This window comes from Aulostomus chinensis, chromosome 13 (assembly GCF_037954235.1).
Source record: "Aulostomus chinensis isolate RoL2024-O1b breed Wild chromosome 13, RoL_Achi_v1.0, whole genome shotgun sequence".
Classification (NCBI taxonomy): domain Eukaryota; kingdom Metazoa; phylum Chordata; class Actinopteri; order Syngnathiformes; family Aulostomidae; genus Aulostomus; species Aulostomus chinensis.
The window spans coordinates 21,650,731-21,675,613 of NC_141332.1; the positions used below are offsets into that span (position 1 = coordinate 21,650,731).

At 41.7% G+C, this 24,883-nt stretch overlaps 2 protein-coding genes and 1 non-coding gene across 4 annotated transcripts; all 3 read right to left on the reverse strand.

Annotated features, from left to right (window-relative positions):
* Nucleotides 1-5,881: 5,881 nt before the first annotated feature.
* On the reverse strand, nt 5,882-19,016 carry bod1l1 (biorientation of chromosomes in cell division 1-like 1). 2 transcript variants are annotated; one of them, XR_015118946.1, is made up of 31 exons: nt 18,758-19,016; nt 18,072-18,196; nt 17,780-17,970; nt 17,129-17,599; nt 16,785-16,934; nt 16,528-16,688; nt 16,311-16,407; nt 15,928-16,054; nt 15,763-15,820; nt 13,840-15,661; nt 13,695-13,759; nt 13,031-13,157; nt 12,824-12,940; nt 12,703-12,746; nt 12,566-12,617; nt 12,392-12,450; nt 11,900-11,978; nt 11,570-11,628; nt 11,281-11,356; nt 11,112-11,158; nt 10,754-10,922; nt 10,497-10,576; nt 10,251-10,377; nt 9,944-9,996; nt 9,767-9,860; nt 9,548-9,627; nt 9,370-9,466; nt 9,001-9,127; nt 7,912-7,983; nt 6,842-7,026; nt 5,882-6,308 (listed from the first exon to the last, which is right to left on the reverse strand). XR_015118946.1 is itself a non-coding variant. In XM_086222083.1 (30 exons), exons 1-30 carry the CDS (start codon nt 18,872-18,874, stop codon nt 6,903-6,905), a joined length of 5,067 nt encoding a protein of 1,688 aa, XP_086078209.1. In that variant the 5' UTR covers nt 18,875-19,016; the 3' UTR covers nt 5,882-6,902. The 2 variants fall into 2 exon arrangements, 1 of the variants encoding a protein (XP_086078209.1); XM_086222083.1 differs by having other exon boundaries at nt 5,882-7,026.
* Nucleotides 19,017-19,508: 492 nt separating this feature from the next.
* trnal-aag (transfer RNA leucine (anticodon AAG)) lies at nt 19,509-19,590 on the reverse strand. The gene has a single exon. It is a non-coding gene; the product is annotated as a tRNA-Leu (tRNA).
* A 387-nt stretch (nt 19,591-19,977) lies between these two features.
* Nucleotides 19,978-24,648, reverse strand: aurkb (aurora kinase B). The gene is made up of 9 exons (XM_086222086.1): nt 24,529-24,648; nt 23,558-23,596; nt 23,237-23,318; nt 23,111-23,153; nt 22,819-23,007; nt 22,098-22,236; nt 21,788-21,936; nt 21,518-21,692; nt 19,978-20,570 (listed from the first exon to the last, which is right to left on the reverse strand). The coding sequence occupies exons 1-9, from the start codon at nt 24,532-24,534 to the stop codon at nt 20,397-20,399; spliced, it is 996 nt and encodes a 331-aa protein (XP_086078212.1). The 5' UTR covers nt 24,535-24,648; the 3' UTR covers nt 19,978-20,396.
* Nucleotides 24,649-24,883: the final 235 nt, after the last annotated feature.

The window sequence follows — 24,883 nt, forward strand, 5'->3', positions numbered from 1 at the left end:
TTTTTTTTCCATTCCTGATGGTTGTTTTTGGATGTGGAGTCCAGTGTACAGGGTTTGTATCACGTGTCAGAAAAGGAATAAAATATCGACATTTTGTACAAACTGATAAACACGTGTTGATTCGGGGAGGGAAGCAAACGTTTTTCTCTGCTTCCAAACATTTGTAAAGGCCCATCAATCGCACAGTACTGCATTGTTTCATCACCATCTGTCCTATGTGACCAAAGAGGAAGAAACTTCAATAAAACCAGTGTGACATGAATATCAGGGTCCTTTTACTCACCTGAGCAGCGCATCAAAGACTGACGACTGCAGGTCTTGGTCAGGCGCTGATATATCACGCGTCCCTGAAGTTGCAGCCTTTGAAAACACTTCTCATTTACAAGAAAACGCTTTCAATTCCAAATGTAGACCCTAATTATATTCAAACCTCCAGTCTAGTTTTAGTGTTTGGTCAGAGCAGGCTGGTAATTCCGTTCATAGGTGACATCAAATTTGAAAGTCAGGTGTGATGAGCTCATAAAGGAGATGTTCTGCAGCCATCAGTCGTTTTACAGAAAGATAAAATAATCCCGTCTCCATCGATCAGCTGTAGATTTGTAGAAATACCGTTGGCAGTGGCAATGTTTTAGAAAGAAGTCCTTCTAGGAACACGCTGTTCTCATTGATGCGAAACAAACGTGTGAGGTTTCATGATTCGATTGTAAAGTCACATGTATGACTCATGCAACAACATTCAGTCGATTTTTAAAAGTGAAGGGTTGCAACTATGATGTTTTTATGACCAGTCGATCCTTTTGTACTACTCAGCAAGTTCATTTTTGTATTTCTGTCTTTTACAATATCAGAATAAAACCATTTCCCAAGGAGCAGTAAATATTCACGTCCAATACACACGAATAAGAACAAGTTGGTTTTGGAGTGTTTGAGGTACGTGATGATTTAAAATCTGATTTCAACGCACCTGAAAGCGGAACTTGAACCTGTCTGCTGTGTGCTGAGCCGGGTTTGCTTTTCTAGACAGGACGGCTCCCTCTGCTGGTGGGACAGAAACCTGCTCTTTCAGGGGAGGGGATACAAAAAAAAAAAGAAAGAAAGAAAGAAAGAAAAAAGAAGCTAATATGGAAAGATGTTCATCCATAATGACCGTGCCGGGAAATGGTATATTTTGGCTTCTTTTTCTCACTACAATGACGCGATGCCTGAATATCCCCAGACTCCATCAGCTTGCACGCTCCCTGCTGAAAATCCCACCACCTTTGTGGTAAAGAAATAAACTTAAACAGTCACATCATGCGAACAGTTTACCGCCAAGCCCCCCCCCCCATTCCCCCCTGCCTCTTCTTAAATATTGTTGCGTTTTAAACAGCAAATCTAGCCTGATGCAGGAGCACACCGGTCACCATGGTAACAGCTCTGTTTCCCCTCGTCTCCAGGGTGTGTTTATGACAGGTCTAGAGTTTTTTGGGTTCCCCCCCCCCCCTCCCTTTTCTTACATACTGGTATGAAGCAGGAGACTCGCAGCACGCCATGCCCTGCCCTCTGAACCCCCCCCCCCCCCCCTTATGAGAGAATAGCTGCCAAATTGTGTTCAGATGGAGCAACTCACGAGAGGGCACTGCCAAGAGTCATTTGCAATAAACGCTCCCAAAATGTTTCTCACCAAATATCAGATCCACCATGATAGCAGCCTTAATCAACCTCAACATTGGAGGGAGGAAGAGTTGGGGCGGGGAGGGGTGTTAGCGGATTTAAGTATGCTTTTAGTCACTATTGAACCCTCCAACCCCCCCCCCCCCCCCCCCCAAAAAAAGAAAAATTATCCTCGCATGCGATGGAGCACTAAATGGAAGAGCCCCTGGGACAGAACACTTAATACAGTAAATGGAAGCAAGAGTCGTCCTGGGTTCCTGCGCCTCTTGGAAGTTATTCAAAACATCCCAGCTACATTATTGGATGCCGGAGCACTTTCCCTGCCCGCTGTTACAGTCCAATTAATGTGTGTAGATGGCACAGACGTGATTTATCGTTTATTTTCAGGTCTGCCGTGCTGACAAACGAGCTTCCGTCCGTCTCCAGCACGCAGCAGATAATGCACGCAGCTCAAGCACATCATGAAAGGCTTCGGGGCTCTGAAGGGCCCCGGCTCTTTCTCCTGGGATCACGCCTAAATGAAGACGTCCTTCACAGCACCACGGCCCTCTCACCGCTTTCTCGTTGAATGTAAAACACCACTTTTGAACGTGGGAGTTGATGCAGTTATGAAAGCTTCAAGGAGCGTTTAGAAATATTATGAGCTTTTTTTTCTTTTCTTTTTTGGTCTGTTCAGACACTAAAGTGGAGGTCTTAAAAAGCAGCTTTACAAGGCTTCGATTGACCTCGCACAAGTTTATGGAGGCCTTTCTGAGTCGACATATTTCTAGTCTGAGCAGGATTAAACCAAACAACGCCTTTGTCCGTCTTTGAATACTTTGCGTTTGAGGCACTTAAGCACGTGTACCTGATGCGCTCTTCAAAAACTTAGAACTGACGAACTCCGGGTGTCCTGCTCTCACTTGCGCCTCCTATCAAGAACACCTGAGGAAATTTCTTCACATTTGGCACAAATGTTCACTGGGACCCCGAGAACAAATTGAAAAGATATTGACATCAAAGGTCGAGGTTGTTGTAGCCTCACAAATACGCAGTGTCCCTCCTACCCTCAACAAAGCGACACCTCAGGAACTACTGGCGGGGGGGATTTCTTCAAAACTTGGTACAAACTTCCACTTGGACTCGGGGATGAATTGAAAAGTTTTGAAGTCAACATCCTGCAGAGTAAAGCCGGCGTAAAAGTAAAGTATCGGCCGCAAAATGTTGGCAAATTGAATGTTTAAACAGAAGTACTTTGATCGATACTTTCAGTGTACGGCATCATAAGATCGTGAAATCTGACGCATCAGCACGCACGCAGCTTTTCCAGCTACGGCGGGTAGAGCATCGTCATCTTGAATGATGCGTTTTAATTTTTAAAAATTTGTTATACACGTCATCTTAAAAACAACCTAAACGCAACTGCTAAGTCGAGCAAACAAAAAAAAAAAAAAATTACCTCAGAATTGTTGGGACATAATTTAAAATCAAAATAATGTCCAAAGCAATGCCACAAATTGTGCGCTTAAGTACTTGGGTAAATAAGTTTCCACTGCGGTTGCTAAAAAGCTGAAACATTTTAGTGGTTGTAACCAGTTGGGTGAGTAATACTGCAGAAAAGTAGGAAGTTGAATTAACTCTTCTACCTCATGTACACCAAAAGGATAACTTGAAAAGGACAGTCAGTAAAACCTTGTATTATCTGTCTTGCACAAGAGGAGCATGTTGGTTTTTTTCACTTGAGAGACGGCTGAAGTCCAACCACTGGTCAGTAACCAGACTTGTACTATAGACACTCTATCCTGGCTCTCTGGCGGATTTGTGAAAGTATGAAAGAAGAACCCCCCCACCCCCCCCACGCTCCTGTCTCTAGCTATTTCTATGACTCTCACATGAAACGCTTCTGACGTTAAACACCTGTTAACTTTTATGTCTTGTGAGAGGAGTGGCTGAATGGGAAAACATTATATGTGGTGCCAGTCGGCCTGGCTAAATCCCAGTAGAGGAAAGACCACTCCCAGTGTAGAGAGGAGGCGGCGGCGGCGGCGGCGGCGGCGGGAGTGAGCCCCCTTTATCCCTGCAGCCTGCGAGGGTCCCCTCTGCTCTGAGCCCGCAGTTACCTCCAGGCCACTTGACAGCAACTGAACTGCTACCAGTTTAGCAGCGGAAGGAGGAAACTGTGCTCTTCATACTTTAATGTACCAAACGAACCGCTTCAGTGCTACAAGGAGCCGAAAGACGCCTGGTTATTGAAAACCAATCATCAGTACCGAAGTAGTTGGCTTATTTTTTATGTTGTAATACTGCTTTGAGTAGAAAATAAAGGCAACATGGAGAAACATACAACTAAAGAGATGAAACAGACAAATGCAGTCAAAGCACATTTTGTTCCACTAAAGATCGGTAACGTGATGAAAAAAAAGAGTTTTGTTAAAAAAAAGGATTAAAGCCTGCATCCAAAAAGCTCCAGGAGCTGATATCAAAATTCAGTGCATCTCCACCAGTTTCTTTTTCAAACGATACTTAGTTCATACAATAAGACTGTGAATGTAACTTGTGTAGTATTATTCCTGTAAGGACAATCAAAATATTCTACTCTTAAGTACATAGTACATGATCAAGTGACTACTAGCAAACTACCATAAAACTTAAATGTATGTCCCCTGGACATCTGCATGCTTCATCATCTGAGTTTTATATATGTTTGTTTTTTTGTTTTCATTTTTCACTCTTAGGCCTCTTAAGAGTTTAAATAATTAAGAGAGACTGCATTGTTAAATAAAATAAACGCAATAGCAAAAAAAAATCAAAAGATTCGATGTGAAAATTTTAACAAACAGTAGAAAATTCATTACTTTTTCACCCTAATTGTAGAGAAAAGTTTGTTATTAAGTTAAGTGTTCATGTTATTAAGTTTATCATCTCTTTCTTACATGTTGCTTTTGCCAATGCTGGCTAATTAGCATCAAATAATACCCAAAAATACAACTATGACTGATGAGAATGTCATTGCTGTTGCAGGAATTTTGTCAAAATTAATTCACAGACATCAAGCTGTTTTACTCAAAAAGCCAAAGTCGGCCTCATGGTGGTGCTAGAGAGGAGGTCAAGGCATCATCATCATCATCATCTGGCTGAGAACCGGATATTATTTTTTTCTTTCTCCTCTCCACAAAAAAACCCTAAGTTTTTTAACTTCAGTCTCACACACTGGTGGTTTTAGAGCCAACATTTTTTTAAGACGTATCTGTATATATTTTTTTGTTTTTGATAATCCACAAATGTGTAATCTGAGGGGATCTTTAAGTTACATGTAATTGAATTTAAAAAAAAATTTAAAAAGTAAAAAAATTTTGGCAGAGACAGTGTGTGGTGGTGTAGAGTTGCGCATCTTACTTTGAGTCACGATGAACTCCGATCTCCTGTGAGGCAAAAACTGGTCAAAAAAGGAGAATAGTCAGCAAAACGTCGACTTGGTTTTCGACAACATGTGGAAAAAAAAACCCAAAACCTACCGAGTAGTCAAGAGAGCACCAGGAACAAGTCGGTATTCTAGATGATCTTGCACTGCCGCTCTCTCTCCCAAGTCAACCCCTCATTCTTGAGGAGAAGCCCCTGCTGAGTTCGTCTTCCCTCTCACGCGTGTAATTTGCTGCCTATAAATGCGTCTAACGGGCCTTATATTACTGATGCTCTGCAGTAGAAACCTGCTTGGCAAATTCAAAAATCATTTCAGACAACAACACAAATGAGTATCATAAAGACGACGGCTAAAATCCCTCAAATGGCATCAGCCAGTGAAAGGAGAGCTGTTTTTCTGCCAGAGCTGGTGGCGAAATAAAAGCTGATTCAAAGCTTTTAAATTAGAGCTGGTGGGCTAATATTTTAAGACTTGGATTCCAGCATCAGGAAATACCTGAGAGTTACACCTTTCAGGAATAAAATTTAGCAATCCGCAGGAATGGTTGGAAAACCTCTCAGAGAACTTGTGTAGCCTCCCTTCGTTCTTTTTGGCTCCCGCGAGTTCAGGTGTGGCGATTAGGGGCTCCTAAGGTGTTAACGATGGAGGAATATTTCATTCTGAGTTTGTCAGTTTTATCACTCATTTGGAGGCAGGAATGTCCTCTCCTCTTCCAAGCTCCAAGGTGATTGGTCAATGTCGCTTTTCAAACATGTGGAGAACAGGGTGAAGAGTAAGAGACGTCATGGGGGTGAATTATTAGACTAATAATGTATATTTTCTTCTTTTTATAAGCAAAATGTAATTTCCACAAAGTGAAAAGAAACACACACACACACACACAAAAAAAACCAACCCCAGAAATACAAGTTTTCTTAAGCAGTTGCAAAGTTGGCTCCTGTCCGTGAGATTTTAAGCAGCCTCAAAATGTTGCAGTTACCAAAAAAATAACATCGTCTTCTTCCAGTGTAGTTAACAAATTTGAAATCGTGATTTTGACCACATGTAAGACCTTAAGAGATTTATATTTGCTTGAAAGAATGAAATACATTCACAATGAGGATGCAAGCCATCATGTGATATTCTGAAAAGCACAAATAATTCCATGTAGACATGAAGAGACAGCACCAGGCGCGGTGACTCGTACGTCACCGGGAAGATTCAGTTTGGAGAGAAACACTCTTCTTCTAACTAACACTGCTCTGCCATCAGGGATCTAAAAAAAAAAAAAAAAGCCTTTTATTTCATATAAAAAAGAATGTAAAAAAGAATCCAGAGGAAAATCCCTTGGGTCATTCACAGAATGAATATTCAATGAAGGATCACTTGACTGTGATTTCTCTGTGCACGCGTTCAATCAGATAGCACTGGTGGTTCAACGGGCTCAGCCGACGCTATCTGGCCTCTGACTGACTGACAGCTAATTTCACTTCACCCTCTTTATCTGAAAGCACAACTCCACTACACGTTAGGCCTTTGATTGGCCTGGAATACTGGGCTTCAGCGGGCATTACAAAATAAACGGAGGAATGATGGCAGCTGATCCAAACCATATGGGTGCAGAGGAGTAGAAGGTATTCTGGGGGATTCCTACACAGATCCTCAGGTTTACACTCAACCACCAGAGACAAGTGTTTAATACTATCCAGAGCGCTTCAATATCTCCAGTCATGAAGTAGAAACGGCTCTACGTGGCGGCTGAGCGTAGAGGGTCCCTGACCCCCGACAACAAAACTGCAAAGCTCTCACTTGAATATGGAGTGCAGAAAAAACACAGCTGGGGCAAACCAGTCCACCGCTGTCAGAGATTTTAGCGCTTGGCTCTCTTAGAAGGGGGCTCCTCTGATTTCTGTCCTCCCCGCGTTCGCACAGCAGGAGGGCTGGCCTCCCGTTTGCGGCCCCCCTTCGCTGCTGCTGCCTGGCCCCTCATCCCACTGCAGGAGGGAAACAAGGAGCATGTGTCAGTGCGTTTGTCCAAGTGTCATGTTTACCTGCTGTATAAATTTGTCTTTGTTAATACAAGACTTATTCACAAAAACTGTTAACAAATAACAGAGGCTCCTGTATCACATTCAAACGCGGGAGTGAAACGCGGTCCAACTTTCAGACGAAGGAAATGCTGATTCTGACTTTTACAGCTTTGATCAAGTAAATTTTCATCAGACCTGTTAAAACTTGATAGTTAGCACAATAAAGGAGGCAAACTTGTCTGAACAAACAGAGCAAAGACATTCTTATTCAAGGTCATAAGAATGCTAACTTTTTTTTTTTTTTTTTTATTTTACAGCTCCTCAATAGAAACTTTTGGGTGCTCACACACCAGAGAGCACTGAAACGATCTGGTGACCACAAGATGTTTTTGGTAACGAGACAGTTCGTGGTGAGCACCCGATAAGTTCTTCATTTTTGACTCGTCTAACCTTCAGGGCTCCGGGTTTGAGTGGAAATTGCGCAATGTATCATTTTCACCACATGAAGTAAGAGTAGCAGTTAATAAGCATAGCAACATATTGAGCCACCTTTCTGAATTCTCAGGGGGAATAAAATAAATTATTTTAATGATCAAATCAAACTATTCATAAGCTTCGTATTCAACAGCATTCCAGTTGCTGTAGTGCTTCTCCAGATGTTTAACATATGTTCCTTTACAAGAGCCATGAAGCTGATTTTTATTTCAGGAGCTCAAAAACATTTAGAAATTCATGGAAATTTTTGGTAAAACGTTCTCTTTCACAGAGGGAGGGATCGCGAGGTAAATTTTGGTTGGATTCCCTTTTAAGCTTGTTCATTTCTGCGAAACCTCAGTGGGACAAACTCACCGCGTGCCAGCTGTGGTCTCGTCTTTACCGTTCTGTCGACTTGCCCGGGTGGAGGGTTTACTTGGCTTGTTTCTGAGGAGCAATAAAAACAAATATGTCACAACAGCTGACGTTTTGGTGCTGAATCTCCCTGATGATGCCTGCTGGGTGCTTCAGGGAACAAAACAATCGTCGTCACTGTTTTCTGCGTGACGGTTTATAGGCTGTGTTGGACTTGCTGTCTTGTCTTATCACCGGTTGTTTGTGCTTTTTGTTCTGAGTTTCATCACAGTTTTCAGATTCTATTTGTTTCATTTAAGAGCTTCAGTGCCAAACTTTTACAACTTGGGGGGTGAATTTATTCACAAACGCCTTGAGATTTATCGTGTAAGATGTAGCGACACTGATCCAGACAGCCTGTGTCAGCCGGATACAAGCTGACACAGGCTGTCTGGATCAGTGTCGCTACAGACAGCCTGTCACCCGGACACATCAACACTTATTTTATCAGTACATCTCAATATGATGCACACTGATTTGGCAATAACAAACCTCTCTTGTCATTACTTTCTCATGTCTTCTCTCTTCCTGCAACAGTGTCTCTCTGAGTCACATGCAAACAAACATTCTCCCTGCACTCCCAGTTGCTGCTCTTCATTTCCCCAAATGTTGGGAAGAGAAGAGAAGACATTACAGCACTAAATGATCATAAAGCGTGAGTGAGGACTATGTTTGAGGATTTAGAAGGAATTGCTGCAGAATGTGGCCGGCAGCAATAAGGCTGAGTCACTGTTCTCCCGACCCACAGGCCTGGATTTAGTAAATCTATCAAGATTTCCTCCAGCAATCTCAAAGAAGAAATAGAGCATTGATTTGATGCGGTTTCCATTTTGCTAAAATGCTTCATTGTTTGTTATACTGATTCAATTATTTTAAAGATCCACACTGTATTGAATTGGCCTCAGTGGCTGAAGAGCACACCCCTGTCTTGTACTTTTTAAAACGTTCCAATGAAGTTTGAATCGAAGATGCATTGTTGTGTGCAGGCTTGATCTTATGATCGTTTTCAGTTGGCATCTCTGCTGTTCACTGGAGTCAACGATGACTTACCTCTCTGCCTCTAGGCGAGATGTGGCCCGCGTGGTAGCTCTGGTCGCATTTTGTTTGTCATTGTCATCTTTCTCACCACCATCCTCCTCTTCCTCGTCATTTTCGTCTGCTGTTTTGTTGTTTTTATCTGGTGAGAACGACGGTTAAACGGTGACGGACCATAAAGACACTTGTATTTTATGGCCAATGTTGTGTGTCCTTGCTAGTTATCGATAAAACATGAGTTTATTTCTCTATAACATTTGGAAGAGCTGTAAATGCTTCAATGCGGGAAACCTTTGAAAATAAGCTGAAACACAGTATTCAAATACTTGAACCTTAAAACTAGAGAACCTCTCTTTCACTGGTGAACATATTAAATATTCTTACCCGAGTTTTCCGTGAGTGCCGCTGCCTTTGGGGGTCGCCCCCTCCGAGCAGGTTTCTTTGGAGCCGGTTCTTGTTCCTCTCGTTGCTCCTCCTCCTCCTGAGGAGATGAAATAACAGCGTGTATATAAATCACAGACCAACACTTTTACATAAGTGGTTGATTACATAGTAGACTTACAAAATCAGATTTCTTCCCACTGCAGGCTTCGGCTTTTCCCTCCTCCTGTTCATCTGACCGGTTCACTGGAGGAGGAAGAGCTGAGAAATGAAAAAGACGTGAGAACATAATGAAGCTTGCTAACTTGGACCATTTTGTGTGTGTGTGTATTTTTTTTTAAGAGTTTCAGTCCCTTCAACAACAGCTATCCGGGTCTCATGGTACGCTCCTTTTCCTTACCACTCTCTTTGTCTGGCTGTTGGCTGCTCTGCTCCTGCTGACTGGTGTCCTCCTTGTGCTTTTCATCCTGGGTTTGCTGTGGAACCTTAATTGTCTACACATCAGGATTCATAAGGGCTCATCAGGATAAAAGGTAACGCAGACCAAGAAACAGAGCAACAAGGAAACAAATCTTACCTCCACAGATTCCTCCATGTCTTCAGAGCTCTCCATCTTCACTGATGGTTTATCTAGAATGGAAACGTGATACAAATTGACATTATCTTTTTGATATGCAAACAGCAACTACAAAATGTTACAATTTTAACAACAAAAATATTGTGTACAAGCTAGACTTTAAAGATAACCAAATGAATGAAACGGGACTGAAACTCACCTTTTTTTTGGTCAAAAGACTAAATATGAAGAAGACCAAGATGGACATTTGACAGAAGATTCAACTGAAAATTAGCAGCCAAAATGAACATTTCTCCAGATTTCTAACCTTGTTCAGAGTTCTCCTTGTATGCAGAATTTCCTGCATCCTCACAGTCCTCTGGAGCAGGAGATGATAGACTGGCTTGACTTCCCTGCAGTCCACCGGGCTCTGACCCACTTTCCCCTTCAGTTCTCTAAATATTATGCAGAAGTATACTTATAAAAGACTAAATAGTCACAGTGAAATTTATTAATAAAAAAAGAAAATAATGTGCAAGACATTTTTGTTTGTGGTGCAGCTTTCTTGATGTACCTCTTCTTTCTCTGTTGGTTTCCCTGACAAGGTTTTACAAGTGCTGTCCTCGTCTTTACTCTCATCTTTCTTCTGGTTATCTGAAGTACAGATAAAATGATGGCAACATATAAAAAAAAATATACTGAAGGTTTGGACACTATTTCCCAAATCAAGTTGTAAAACAGATTGTTATATGAGGCAAAATACGTTTTATTTTGATGTAATAGAAGATCCTCCTTTTTAAGACCCTGACATCAACTGTGCGGCCAACTCACCAGGAGAGGATTCCCTGGCCGACGCTCCTGAACGTCTTCCTCTGCGACTCGGATTCTCTTCCAACTTTTCAGGTTCTTTTGGTTGGTCCTTCTCCACTTCTTCTGTGGTTTTTGATGATCGTCCCCTGCGTGGCGTTTTGACTTCCTCATTCTTCTGCTGATCATTTTCCTAAATTGTTTTTTTTTTTTAACCATTTATCAAAGACGTGTCAGATTGAATATGTTGAAAAGCAATGTGTCTGCAAAACAACTGCTGGCAGAATGAATGGTTCAAGAGGTTCTTTTAAGCAGGCTTTAGGGATCATGACAAAACACAAAAACATAAAAAGAAAAGCAGAGCACACATAGAAGCCTTCACCTCAGTAGGCGGTTCCTCTTTCATTTTCTTTTCACCCTCCTCTTCACCTGATCAATCGGAAAAACAAATCAGTCCATAACTAGATTTAATTTAGAATAGTTATACTCAAGGTTCTGGATGTGTTATTACTATCTACGATCTAAAATATGGAGAATTTAGGCTTTAATACCAGATTCTTTTACTCCTGCAATATTCTGACTTGACAACTTTCGTTTTCGTCTCCCTCTTCCCTCCGCTTTCTCCTCCTGCAAAGCAAAGAGACGTGAGTCCGGGACAAAACCCCATCATGTCATGGCTCATTTGATTGGGTTTCTAACTGGCCCCCTAAATCTCGGGGAAGGTAGTTTGATCTACAGCTCCTCCTAACCTGGACAAGCATGGCAGCCCCACCCCAATCACTGTGTGAACGTGAGGAAAAGCTGCAGTTCAAAGTCACTGTTTACCATTGAAACACTCACTTTTTCTGACAGGTCAGATCCTTTCTCCTCCTCCTGGCTGTCTGAGCTGGAGACATTACCTGGGAAAAACAAACAGCAACGAGTGAGACAAAGTGACTGATGTTTATAGAAAAAACAGGAAATGAAAATGTTGTATTAAGTGGTTGAGGTGCAAGAAGCTCTTTCAGGGTCAAGGTTTCTTTACTAATAATTCCTCCAAATTAAGACTATAGTAATACATAGATTCTCTATCAAACAATCACTCTTCTTCACTACAGATTGGAAAAAATGGCAACTCTTGATAGTTAAAAACAGAGGAATGGCCAATGCAGCACCGCAAAAAACACTCACTGATTTGTTTGACCAGTTTGGACTGACTCTCAGTTTCAGCTTCAACAACCTCTGTCTGGTCCGAAGTGATGGTTTCCATCTAAAGATAATTGACAAAATGAACAGATCATCAATAAAAATACAGAAGGAAACTGAGGACAAAACAGAAAACCAGTTTATGCAGCATGAAGGAGTTTTGCTACGTGGTGACACCGGCCAACAGACCAGCAGTAGATCAGTGTCACGTCTCTTCTTCATTCCCTCAACAAATATCCTCTTGTAGCTTTTGATTACTGTATTTAGATCTACGAAGCTAACTCTTAGCACTACAAGCTAACAGCTCCATGTCCAGTCACATCAAGTAGTTGGTAAGAAACAGGCGTGCAGAGCTCACAGGAGGAATGAAAGGGGCACCGTTTTGCTTACCACAAGTCTGTGTTCATGCAACATCATTCATTTTGGTGCCAAAACTACAGGTCGCATCAGCAAGCAAAGCTACATGGCAACACTTACAGTTTGCGGCTCACTCTTCTCTGCAGCAACATTTACTTCCTCCTGCGTTTTTAATTCTCCTGGTGATAAAAAAAAAGGAGGAGAATGAAAATACTGCTATATCTAAAGCTTTTAAATGATTTACATCAACAAAAATGAATTTATTGTCCAAGTTATTTAAGACACAAGACTCACTGTTGTCTATGTCCACCTTGGCCTGCTCGTCCTCAGCTATAATCTCCTCTGTCTAAAATTCAAAAGAGAGAGCTGACTTCATTTCAGACATGGAAAGACAACAGTTAAACAGCTGTACTGTGTGACTCGTAATTCACCTTGTGGAACGTTTTTGTAACTGCGACATCTGGCTCATTTTGCTCTACAATGATAAAAAGATGCCAACAGTTAGTCAAGGAAACTGTGTTCTTCCAAGCAGGAATGATTTCAAATTTTCACCTTGACTGGATATTTCTGAGGCTTGTTCCGCAGCAGGTGTAACAGGAACTGGAGTCACTGAGCTTTCCTGTGCGTCTCCTCTGACCTCCTCTGCTTCTGACATGACAGCGTCAGCAGCTGGAAGGTTTGAGTCAATAATCATGTTTTTCCACCAACACACACACTGGAAATCACAAACAAGATCTGATTCTGAGCTGAGATGTTTACCATCTTTCTCAGCTGGCTGTGTTAGGACCATTTCTTCATCTGGTCGCGTTTCAAAAGTCATTTGAACACTTGGAGCCTCTTCCTCAGATGAAAGAGCCTGACATTCATATGATGTTGTGTCCGCCTCCTGCAACAGACAGTAAGAAGGATTATGGACTTGGGAGGCACGATTACTGGATTTTTGGGCAAATACAGATTTTTTTTACAACTGATTTTGGCTGATAACCAACATTTATAGAGGTTAAAATTAAGTTTATAGGTTATTCAAGTTTCCCCATATTGAAACACACATGAAAACACTGTGAATTTGAGAAAGTACTGTGTTTCTTGGTTTCCAAAGCATGTAGGAAAGTGCATAAATTGTACATACATCAAATATATCATAAAATATATGAATGGTTGTTTCCTGATCACTGATAACTAAAGAGGACATGAACAACAGTAACCAATAGCTTTAGAATGTATATATAATTACCAATATCTGCCAAAAAGATAACTTGTTGACATTACTGAGCAGTTTTGTTGACCACTGTCCCATTCAAGAAAAATACTTAGAGGAACTTGACCAACTTTACTTTTTTTTATAAATATAATTTTGCTTCACAAGATGCTGAAAAGAGGAATTATTTATGGCAAAATGGGACAACAGTGACTTTTCTTTTACCTGAAGAAACCCAGACATCTCAACCTTTGACACATCCACTTCACTCTCCTGGTTTTCAGATTCCTCTGTAAAGCCATACACAATAATCAGTCAAATTTTGCCATCAAACAAATTTTTTTTTTTTTACACAAACGTGTCCGCATACCCTTGGTGTTCGACTTTTCATCGACTAGCTCATCAGTTTGTTGAGACACAACTGGTGACGGTGCAGCAGCTGTAAACTCAGTTTCTGCAGCTGTTTGCTGAGCAGGAGGGGGCTGACGCTCTTCTTCAGCTGTAGTGGTTTCCATCGCTGTTGGAGCAGGCTCCGCCCCTTCTGCTTCTTCCCTTGCATCTTGAATAATAAAGCTGGAGGATAAAGCACTGTCGGGATCCATGGAAAGCAGAGTGAGGGCTGCTTCCTTCATGTCAGCATCCTGGAGCGTCATCTCTACATCCTCATGACGAGTCTCCGCTGGAAGTCTCGCGTCAGCTGAGGTACAGACATCCATGAGTGTCAGCAGAGCGTTAGCCTCTACCGGTACAGCTGGCATCTCTCTGACCTGTGTCTCCATCTCACCCTCAGACAGCTCGGGGGTGATGTCGCTTAGTGCATCACAGGTGTCGTCAGAGAACGAGGTGGTGACTGTGGTGGTGACAGGCTCAGAGTCTGTGCTCGTGTCCTGCTTCTTCAGCTGCTCTTCTGACCCCAGACTTGGAGGGGAAACTGAAGACTTTGGAAATCTATCAGACTTCTCCCCTTTGTCTTCTCTGGAGGCTATCTTCTCTTCATGGCCGTCATCTTTCTTTTCTGGAACTTTATCCTTCTTTTCCAGCTTTTTCTTGGCACTCTTAGTATCAAATTTGTCATGGAGAGATTCTTCAGAGACTTTCTGCTGTTCCTTTCCCTCTTTTTTCTTCTCCTTTGCTATGTCAGGTTTGCTGATCGGTGCAGCTGCTGTACTTCTAACATCTAAAATTGGAGCTTTCTTATCCGTCTTTGGTACCAGCGGTGTCTTAATTTCTTCTCTGGATTTAGATTTCTCAGTGATTTTTAGTTTTTCTGTTGGCTTGACTCGTTTTGGGTCTTTATTCGTTTCAGAGCTGGTCTTATTTGGTTTCTGGCTGTCTTGATCAGCTTTTGTCTTGTCTTTGTCATTGTCTTTGCTCTCTGTTTTAGATTTGAGTTTTTCTCCTTGCCTGTCTTCAGAGTAGCTCTTTGACCTTTTAAGGACTTCCTTGGAGAGTTTCTCTTTCTTTTTGCTGCTCTCTGATCCAGGCTCCATGTCAGATCGATCCTCGGAGGAACCAGCAGAATCAGGGCGGAGAAGTTGCTTAAAATCTCCTTTTGCAGGTGTTTTCTCTGCTTTGGCCTTTTCCTTCTCTTTGCCCTTATCCTTCTCCCTAGTTTTGTCCTTTTCTCTTTCCTTGTCCTTCTCTGCTTTGCCACTCTCAGCTGACTGAGCCTTCAACTTCTTGGCCATGGCATCTTTAGAAGCCTCGTCACCTACACCTTCAGACCCAGTTGCCTTTTGTTCTCTTGTACCACCACCGGCCATTTTCTTCTCACTTTTGACCTTTGCCTTCTTGTCACCTTTCTCTTCAGTGGACACTTTCACAGAGGAGACCTCCTTTAGTTGAGACTCATCTGCTAAATATTCGGATTTCTTCTCCTGCTTTTGTTTGAGCTTGGTACGTTCATCCGACAAACTGCGTTCTTTCTCTTTGCGTTCTTTCAAATGAGGTTCTTTGCGGGACGACCGGTCAAATTTTCCAACTGAGCGTTGCCTGAGAGCCTCTTGGGATCCTAGCTCCAAATCCAAGATGAAGGAGTGTGTCCGGCCTTTGTCGGACAGTTTCTTGGTGTCGCTGGAATCCTCAGAGATGCTGCCGCTCATCCTTCGGTGCCTCTCCTCAGATGATGCTGATTCAGACAAATTTCTCATCAATTTCTGTTGTGGGGTCCTTGACGCTGAAGATTTCACTTCCTAATTTTGAAACAACAACCAACAAAATACTACATCAGTTACTAACCAAGAACAACAACTTGATTATGACATTTGTTAAATTCTGGAATTATGTTACATACTGCCTTCTTAGACCCGTCTGTGTCTCCCTTCTTCTTGTTTGAAACATCTCCTTCTTTCCTGAGGATTAAAAACAAAGGCCACAATCACTTTTTTCCTTTGTTCCTGAACATTTGTGCTGGTGAGCAGCAACTATACTAATTTGTATCAGTACTTTTCAGACTTACCTTGAGTCTAGCTTCCTCTTTCTGCTGAGGGCCATTTTTTTCTCAAGGACTTTGCGTTCCTTGCGAGCCTCTTTGGCTCTGGGTTTCTCCAGCCCAGCGGAGTCTGCACTCTTTTGTTTTTTCTGATCTGTATAGTGAAATTATGACCATTAACTAAAGGATGAGGTTCTGGATGTGAAATAAAACAACTTCAAAGAGGCGCATGTAAGAAAGAGAAAGCTTACACACAATTATTTAAATAAAATAACCAACTAGCAATTTATTTCTAACACAATTAAGCAATGGACCTCCCCATCTCAAGCTCACACTGCCATCAGGCAGATGTATAATTCCTAACATTTGAGGACCCTGTGCGCTACATTTTCAAAACCTGACAGAAATACCTTGTTCTTCCGCCTGTGCAGCTTTCTGTTTGCGCTTCTCTTCCATTCGTTCTCGGTTTTGCTGCCTTTTTAGCAGCCTGTCTTCTTTGTCCTTAGCCTAAAGCAGACAAATAAGGTAGGAGAGATTGGACACATGGGGTCATGACCATTTAAAATGGAAGATTAACTTATTTGTCAGTAAAATCCGAGATTATGGACTTGGATTTGTAAAACTCACCGCAGATCTACGCCGCTCCTCCACAGTGACTTCATCATCTGAGTCGCTATAGTAACGAGAGTACAGGAAGGGCTTGTGAACGTAAGCTTTGCGGCGAGGTTTACTCTCCCTTTCTTCCTCTCCTGTGTCCCCACTGACTTCTTTCTTCTCTGATCTTTCACCTTGACGTAGAGAGAAAAAACAATTTTTTTTTCAAGCACTCCAACAAATTCTGTGATTGTGCAACAAGAAAGATGGAAAGATTTAAAATGTCAGACCATCTGGTGAAAGCTCTCCCTCTTCAGAAGACTCAGACAGCGGCTCCTCTTCCTCACTTTCTCCCTCAAATGATGAAAGGTCACTGGTGTGGACGGAGCTCACTGTGATGTCACTCAGGCCTTCCAGGTCTGAGTCCTCCAAAGAGTACTCTGTGGAGTGAAGACGCCTCAGTATTCAAATATTGAAATAGTTTCCTCTGTACTGCAATTCAAGCCAAGAACAAGCATTTGGAGTTGGTATTGCTTATTTACATACAATCTGTTTCCAGTGATGAGAAATGTCCATCACTGTCAGAATACACCGGATCCAGAATTGAACGCACACAAAGAGAAAAGCGGCTTACCTTCCTTTATCCTCTCTCTGGCTTTCTGCTTGGCCTGAATGGTGGATTTCAGTAAATCTTCATCCTGCTTCTCCTCTGATGGTTTTCCTGATGTTTTACTGAGCGCTTTGTCCTCCTCTGTCAGGTCTTGAGCTCCTGTCTCTTCCTCCTCCATCTTTATCTCTTCAGTGAATATCTCTTTTCCGATTTCCATCTGATCCTGAGTGTCTTCTGTCTTCACTTTTAATTCCTGGATCTCCAGTGCTAGCTTTGCGTCCTCTGCTTCTTCTGATGTTTTCCTGTCTCCTTCCTCAACAAGACTCATGTCTTCTTCACACTCTTCCACGAGCTGCATGGCCTCGTCTAAAGCCCTGCTTCCTCTGTCTGTGCCGGAGCTGGCCCTGACACTAGCCTCCTGATTGAGAGAGGTTATGGTGTCTAGGATGGACATGGCGTCACGGGCTGCAGTGGAGGTTGGAGTGGATGATGAGGCTGAGAACATATGAACATGTAATGAAGAGTGTTAACTACATCTGTGAAAGTCCATGAGCTTATTTTAATAGTTTAAAAGAAATCTGTATTGTCAACCACACAAAAATTCATGAGTAATTGTGTTACATACTCATGATCTCAATATTCACCACTATAACTGTAATGATAACTTTTTGCAACCTTGCTCAGGAATGCTGCTGTCAGGTTTGATCTCAACAGAAGGCGGTGGGGCTGGTGGCTCCTCAGCACAGCTGCCAGGAGACAGAAATTCGTGGACCACCCTCTCCACTTGTGGTCTGAAGATGTGGTTGATTTTGGGATCAACCACTTGGGTGACAATCCTGTCCACTCCTTGCTCCAGCATCCCAGATCTAAGAGGCATAGTTTGCTTTACTATTGCATTGCTTTCACATAAAATTTGTTGTGGAAAAGTACAGCATGAAGCAGAAAAACAACTTTCTGACAGACTTACTGCAGCACAAGCTGTCTGATGTTGTTTCTCAGCTGGTTTTTGTTTAAGTGAGGGCTCCATGTGTGGTTTGAAAGGTGATTGGAGACAAAGTTGTCAACTCTTTGTTTCAGGTTCAAATAAGCTGGCTGCAAGAGAGGAGTGAAGCTTAAATTTAAGAACACCACACATGCTTTGAACATTAGGTTGAAGCACTTTGTCATATTCTCTTAAGACATGCAGCATAAGTGTCTGGGTCCTAGATGACGGGTGGTGTCATTTAAACATCAAAGAGAACTGAAGCAGTTTTAAGCAGCCCGGTACAACAACACAAAACTCCACACGTGCAGAGAAACAATAACCCTAAAAGTGTCCTATTACTGGAAGGACATTTGTCCATCCTCTGCAGCTAAGAATTTTTTATAACGTACAAAAAAAATAAACGGGAATTAGAAACCACAGGCTGACTTGGACTCTTACATATGAAAATTTCAACTTAATTTCCGCCTTAAAGTAGACATGTCAAATAATAAGAACCTGAGTAAAAGTTATAGGAGTTTATAGATAGACCAGGCAACATTAGCCCAACAGAGGCACCTAAATATTGGCTTAAGTAAACGTTGGCTGCCCAATGATTCGTATTTTTTTCCACGACACACCACATTTAACTGTTCAAATAATTCGCAAATGATAATATGGAGTTAAATTACCTTTGTATCAACGTCTGCGAGGCAGTCCCTCCTGAACTGGTCGAAAAGCCCCTGTGATTTTAAGTGACTGACGATCATGGAGACCAGCTGCGGGTCCCCCGGTGGCAACCCGGCCATGTTTCAATTAATTCAGATAACCTTGGCTTCAGTGAATTAAAAGCAATGATAAAACATCAGCATAAATCCAAGCTCAGTGCAGTGGCTCTCTGTTTTGGTCCGTGAAGTTCGAAGCGGTTTTCACCCGGAACAGCTCCTTTAGTAACCCGGAAAGGCATGGAGGATGAACATTTCAAAATAAAAGTCGACGAACGTTAACCGAGGTAAGACTTGCAGTACATTTAGATTTAATATGTATGAGACAGTCAGATTATTAACGCGACAATTTAATGCTCGGCGTATTTCATGAAGGGACGTTTGGTGGTTCAGTTATTTGCCTACTACATTGTGCTAAAAATTCAAAATAGGACCGCAGCTTTTACTTTAGCGCCCTCTAGTGACGTGTGTGCTGACTTAAATAAATACTTCTTAAATTATTTGTATTTGGTTTTGTAGAATTAACTGGACTATTTATGCCCAAAACGGATTTTGTAAACTAATGCTCTAGACGAATGTACATGTCTTACTCCACTTACTACTACTAGCATGCACTATAGCTTTGTCAGTTTATCGCGATGAGGTAATATAATACAGCTTCTCAGTGTTTATGGATAATATGCATTCGTAAAATATCAAGTAGAGGAGAAAAAACTCTTGGCAGCGGTGGGATTCGAACCCACGCCCCCGAAGAGACTGGAGCCTTAATCCAGCGCCTTAGACCGCTCGGCCACGCTACCATTATGTCATTCACAGGCAAAGTAGCTTTTTCAAAGTAAATTACCCAGTTGCTTAACTTGTCAGAGACACTTCTTGATATAATAAACATTTCATACAAAATTCTTACGCTCAATGTATCAGGATTAGTCTGCACTATAGCCTTCCTGTAACTTGCAGTCTCATACTACTGCACTGCCCTCACTGGGGTTCAGGAAAGGTCACTTCTCAAGGTGAAGCGATTGGCTCATATAGGATGGTCTAAATATTAACGTTAAAATGGTGAGCCTCATAGACGCTGAACACAATGACCTTCCAAATTCATTCAAAGTGGAAAAGGGGTCAAATTATAAATAATATTAATAGCAATCAATTGATCAAATAACATTCTTTTATAATATTTATTAGAATTCAAAGTATATATTGAGCGGTAATAATAACATGCTTCCCACTCAAACCCTCCAACACGGCCTTTTGAACTATTTGAAAATATACTTTAGCTTGAGGCAGTCTAACAGTAGTACTTTGGCGTCGAAACCATCAGATACAGAAATTCAAAACAGTTGTGTTCGTTTAAAAATGGTTCAGAAAACAAACGACAAAAACAGAGATAATTCTAGGTAGGGAATAAACTAGACACAGATAAAGACATTACACTGTACAATATAAAAAATTCAGGTAAGCATTTACACCCATCATAAAATGTGCCAGAATAATGGCAGTGTGAAGGAAGCCCATGGCAGTGAAACCAAAAGATGCTGGCCCTGGAGTCTCTTGTGGCAGACAAATAAAAACACTCCTCAGGAGTTCAGCAGGTTGGCAGATGGGCTCATGAGTTTTTGGTGGGGCAGATGGGGGGTAAGACCCGACGGGAGTTGGCTTGCACCCACGGGTGGTCGATGACGCTCTGTAGTGAGAGACGATCAATGGGGTTGTGGCGAAGCAGCTTGGAGATCAGGTCCCGTGCGCCATCTGAGATAGGTTTAGGGAACTTCAAGTCCACCTGTGAACAGGAAGAAGCCATTGTCTCTATTCATTTTGACAACAGTGTTAGAAACCATTGTAATATGTAATACCATTCACGATATTTCAGCGCCACCATATAACATGGTGATTTATCACACAAGTACAGAGATGGTTCATTAGATTCATGCAAACTCAAGTGCCCCAGCAACTCTATTTTGCTGAGGTCCCCACTCGTGCTCCCTGGGCTCTCTGTGCCCTTGATCTCCTGTGGGGAGATGTCTGTCATCAACTGCTGCCAACCTCTCCAAGTGAAAACAACGAGCTAACATTCATATGTAATGTAGCCAGAGGTGACAGGAGCAAACAGGTGAGGAAAAGGCATTTCTGCTGTTTCAGAGTTCCCCAAAATGTCAAACACAGCCTTAAAAGAAAAAAAAGAAAGAAAAAAACACAAGCTAGAAGAAAGCTTGAACAGCCATTTTTAACTCTTTATGAAGCGGTCTTTGTTGGCTCCACACCTCTGCATTGCCTCTAAACCGGACTTCAAGTTGAGGAAAGAGCAAATCTCTTGTCGCGTTAAGGCAGCTGTAGCACAGGGTAAACCCAATGATTGGTTTAAAGACACAAAACAAGCCAGAACATTTCCTCCAAAGGCAGAATTATAATGGCTAAGGTCAAAGGTCAGACCATTCTTAAGCACTGACCCTGTAAGCGTGTGTGTATACTATAAGCCCTCTTAAATTCTTCTGTCACAAGCACAACTGGACACAAAGTCTAAACATTGCCAGTCTGTATATAGATGGACAGTGTTTTCAGTAAACATGGCAGATACGGTCTAATACACCCGTGCATCTTTGACAGCAAATTGTGATACTGGTAAAACCTGATCTTTGACATTGTGGGGGGAGGGTGTGCAGCTACTTTGTCAGGAGAACAGCTGAATTGGTCCATAATGATGTATCTGATCAACAAAAATACACCAACCTTCATAATCCTTTTGTATGTTTCCGAATGGCTAGCAGTTTCAAAAGGTGGATTGCCAACCAAACATTCATAGCAGAGGACCCCGATGCACCACAGATCCACCTTCTCGCTGTGGGTGTGGCCTTCAATCATCTCAGGAGGAAGGTAATCCAATGTCCCGCACATCGTCCGACGCCTTGTCAAGAGTGAAACACAAAAGGTGCAGAAGGATTAGAGGCAGCAGCAAAGAAACAGGTCTGGAGAGACATTAAAGAAACATAAGGCTCTCACCTTAGAGAGGGTGCATGAACAGACCAACCAAAATCAGCTATTTTAAGTTCTCCGCGATAGCCGAGAAGCAGATTCTCTGGCTTGATGTCACGATGAATCACTTTCTTCTCATGGCAGTACATGAGTGCATCAGATATCTCCTCCATGTACTGGAAATATATGGAGGATAGAAATGAGCAATTTCAAACAAAAGCAACACATTTGTATTTTAACACAATTATAAATAAACACAAATACTGTAAAAATTAAACTTCGTTTCACTGATTTAAAAATAACAGCCCAAGCAAATGTATTCTAACAAAACTCATACCGTGGCAGTACGTTGGTCATCAAATCTCCCACATCTCTGGAGCTCTTTGTACATTTCCCCCCGTGGAGCATACTCAAGCACCAAGAAGACCCTTTTCCGGTCATGGAAGTAATTGTAGAAGCGCAAGATGTTGGGATGTCTGAGGTGGGAAAGAGAAAGAAAGAGAAAGAGAAAGAGAAAGAGAGAGAGAGAGAATTCAGTTTCAGTCACTAAGGAATTTTGAGTCTGTTCAAGTGCCTCGTCCATATGTTTAATTACAATCAGGACGGAATCTGTATTGTAACAATAGTGATACCTGGCACCGGTGTATTAGTAATCTAACACAAGAGGAAGTATCATGATGTGCTGTGTATTGATATCTTGTCCCGCTCCTATCCCTAAGGTTTTGATCCAGCAAAAAAAAACACACACACACACACACACATACATATCAACCCTAACCACACCCACATAATGGTATCAGTGTGTATGTGACATGATTTTAGATCCATATTCTTTACTTAAAATATGTTTGTTATCTATGCAGCGGTATAGAAAAGGTAAGACTACAGTTCATGAGGGGCATGAGCTCCACTAGGTCAACATTTAAGGGCTGTTTCTATGTACAGACAGGTGACAGAAGAAAAATCAAGAGTCCAAGTAAGATGTCTGTGAAACTGTGGCAAATAAAGCTCAACATCATGACACGGAAGATTCCAAAAACATGTGGCAGGATACTAACTTGAGATGGGCCTGAATCTCTATCTCCCTCCTGAGCTGGTGCTCCACACCTTCCTTCTCCATCTGGGATTTGAACAACACCTTCAGCGCCACGATGGCTTGTAGCTTCTTCACCCTGGCAAGGTAGACATTACCAAACTTGCCCTTTCCTAGAGGTCGACCGATGTCAAAGTCATCAATGGTAACTTTCCTAAAGAGAGGAGAAAGGTCAGATATCTTGAGGGTGACCATTGAAATGGTAGATTTACAAACTGAGCTGAAACCACACAAATTCAAAAGAATATACAACTTACTTTAAAGTACCAGAGGATGAGCCAACATGCTCTCTCCCAGGGCCTGAAAATGACATTATATTCAATATAAGGACTTTGTTTTTTACTTTCTCTAAATGGCACATGGATATTAACACTTTATGTTACCTGTGATGGCTTTTTTGTCAGTCTCTGGACGTGGCTTCACCTGGACACGCTGTGGACCTGCAACCATGCCTGGGGTTGCATACTGGTGTCACATGTAAATGCACAAAAAAACTCCAGTAAGTAGTTTTCTGACATTCTTCAGTCAATCAGATGACCAACAACAAGATAAAGTTATAAAATTAAGGACAGCATAGTTTGTTTTAAAATGAAGCTATTACCAGTTTCTAGTGCTTCACAAACTCATATCTATCATCGTAAAAATACTGCAAGAGAATGTTGTGAGCACAGCGGCCAAAGCTTTTAACAACTATCACATCTTACCGGTCTTTGGAAACCTCTTGGTTCATAATTTTCCTTATTCTGTAAAGAAATAAACAGACAAAAACCTATGTTAGTAGATTTTAGGGAACATAACTGTTATTCAGACAGAGGTTTGTAATTTATAACAGTCTATAACTAAAGTTCTGCTGTGCACCTGTCAGCATACTGTCATGAGAGGTAAGGTTGCATCTGCTTTCCTGGAGGTCTGTGCTGTCTTCATTAAAGCCAGAATGTTGATAGGTCAGCAGTGCCAGAGCTCAACTGGTTTTCCTGCTTACATGGCACTTCTACAGGAACGCGTTAGTTAAAGCCGGTATGCCAAATTAAGCTCTACAGAGCAGCCATGCAATTTCTTTTATATGACGCAAAACTTGGGATTAAAAAAGACACCTAGAAACATCAACAGAGTGTCTATGCAAATTCACACATCTGTCACCAATTTTTTTTTAAATCAATGTAACGTGAGTTACGTGTTGACGAACAGTTACACATTGTGCCGTGTAACGTTAAACATTCGTCCTTTAACGTTAGTTTTATTACCCCGTGATGAGGTCATTTCTGATGGATTAAAAAAATAAACACACACACACACATACCATGAAACTTAACTGTTTGTTTTAAGGATTTTAAGGACCCGTATAATATGAGGAACATCAATCTCAATTTTAACAATGGCAAAGAACTAGTAGGTCTTTTAGTAGGTCTTGAAGTGACATAATACAGCTCATGGGGTACATTTGGTTTTATTTTCATCACTTGCTGTCAAACTTTAAAGTTTTCGTCACGCTTGGTTATTAAAATATATATCAATTTATGCTAATTTAGCTTGGCAAAGAAGCTAATCCAACCCCAGCTAACTAGCTAAAACCTCTTCCTACTACAGTATAATATTACGGGGGGGAAAAAACCCAGATTGCTCGGTATTTTCAATTCTTGTCCATTCTTTTGTCCCAATCGAAAACAAAAATTACCTGCATCGTGGTAGAAAGCGTCAAGCTAGTTTAAACTTTCTTTTTAGCGTAGAAAGCCCCTCTCCTGTCTGTTTTGCACTTCCTTGGCCGCCAACGTTTTCAAAATGCGACTTTTGACGAACCTGATTGGAGAGCATGTTCCGCATGGAGGACTCCTATTGGACAGAGGTCCCAGAATGGAACGCGCATGATTGGTGAATGACACCAACGACGATCCGCCTTCCCATCTCCTCACCCAATCACCAACGTTACAATATTCATCCTCTTTATGAAATCTCGTCCAAAGATTTAAAGATATCTCCGATGCTCACTAATTCCAAGGGTAACTATTACGATACATATACGTTCGAGTTCT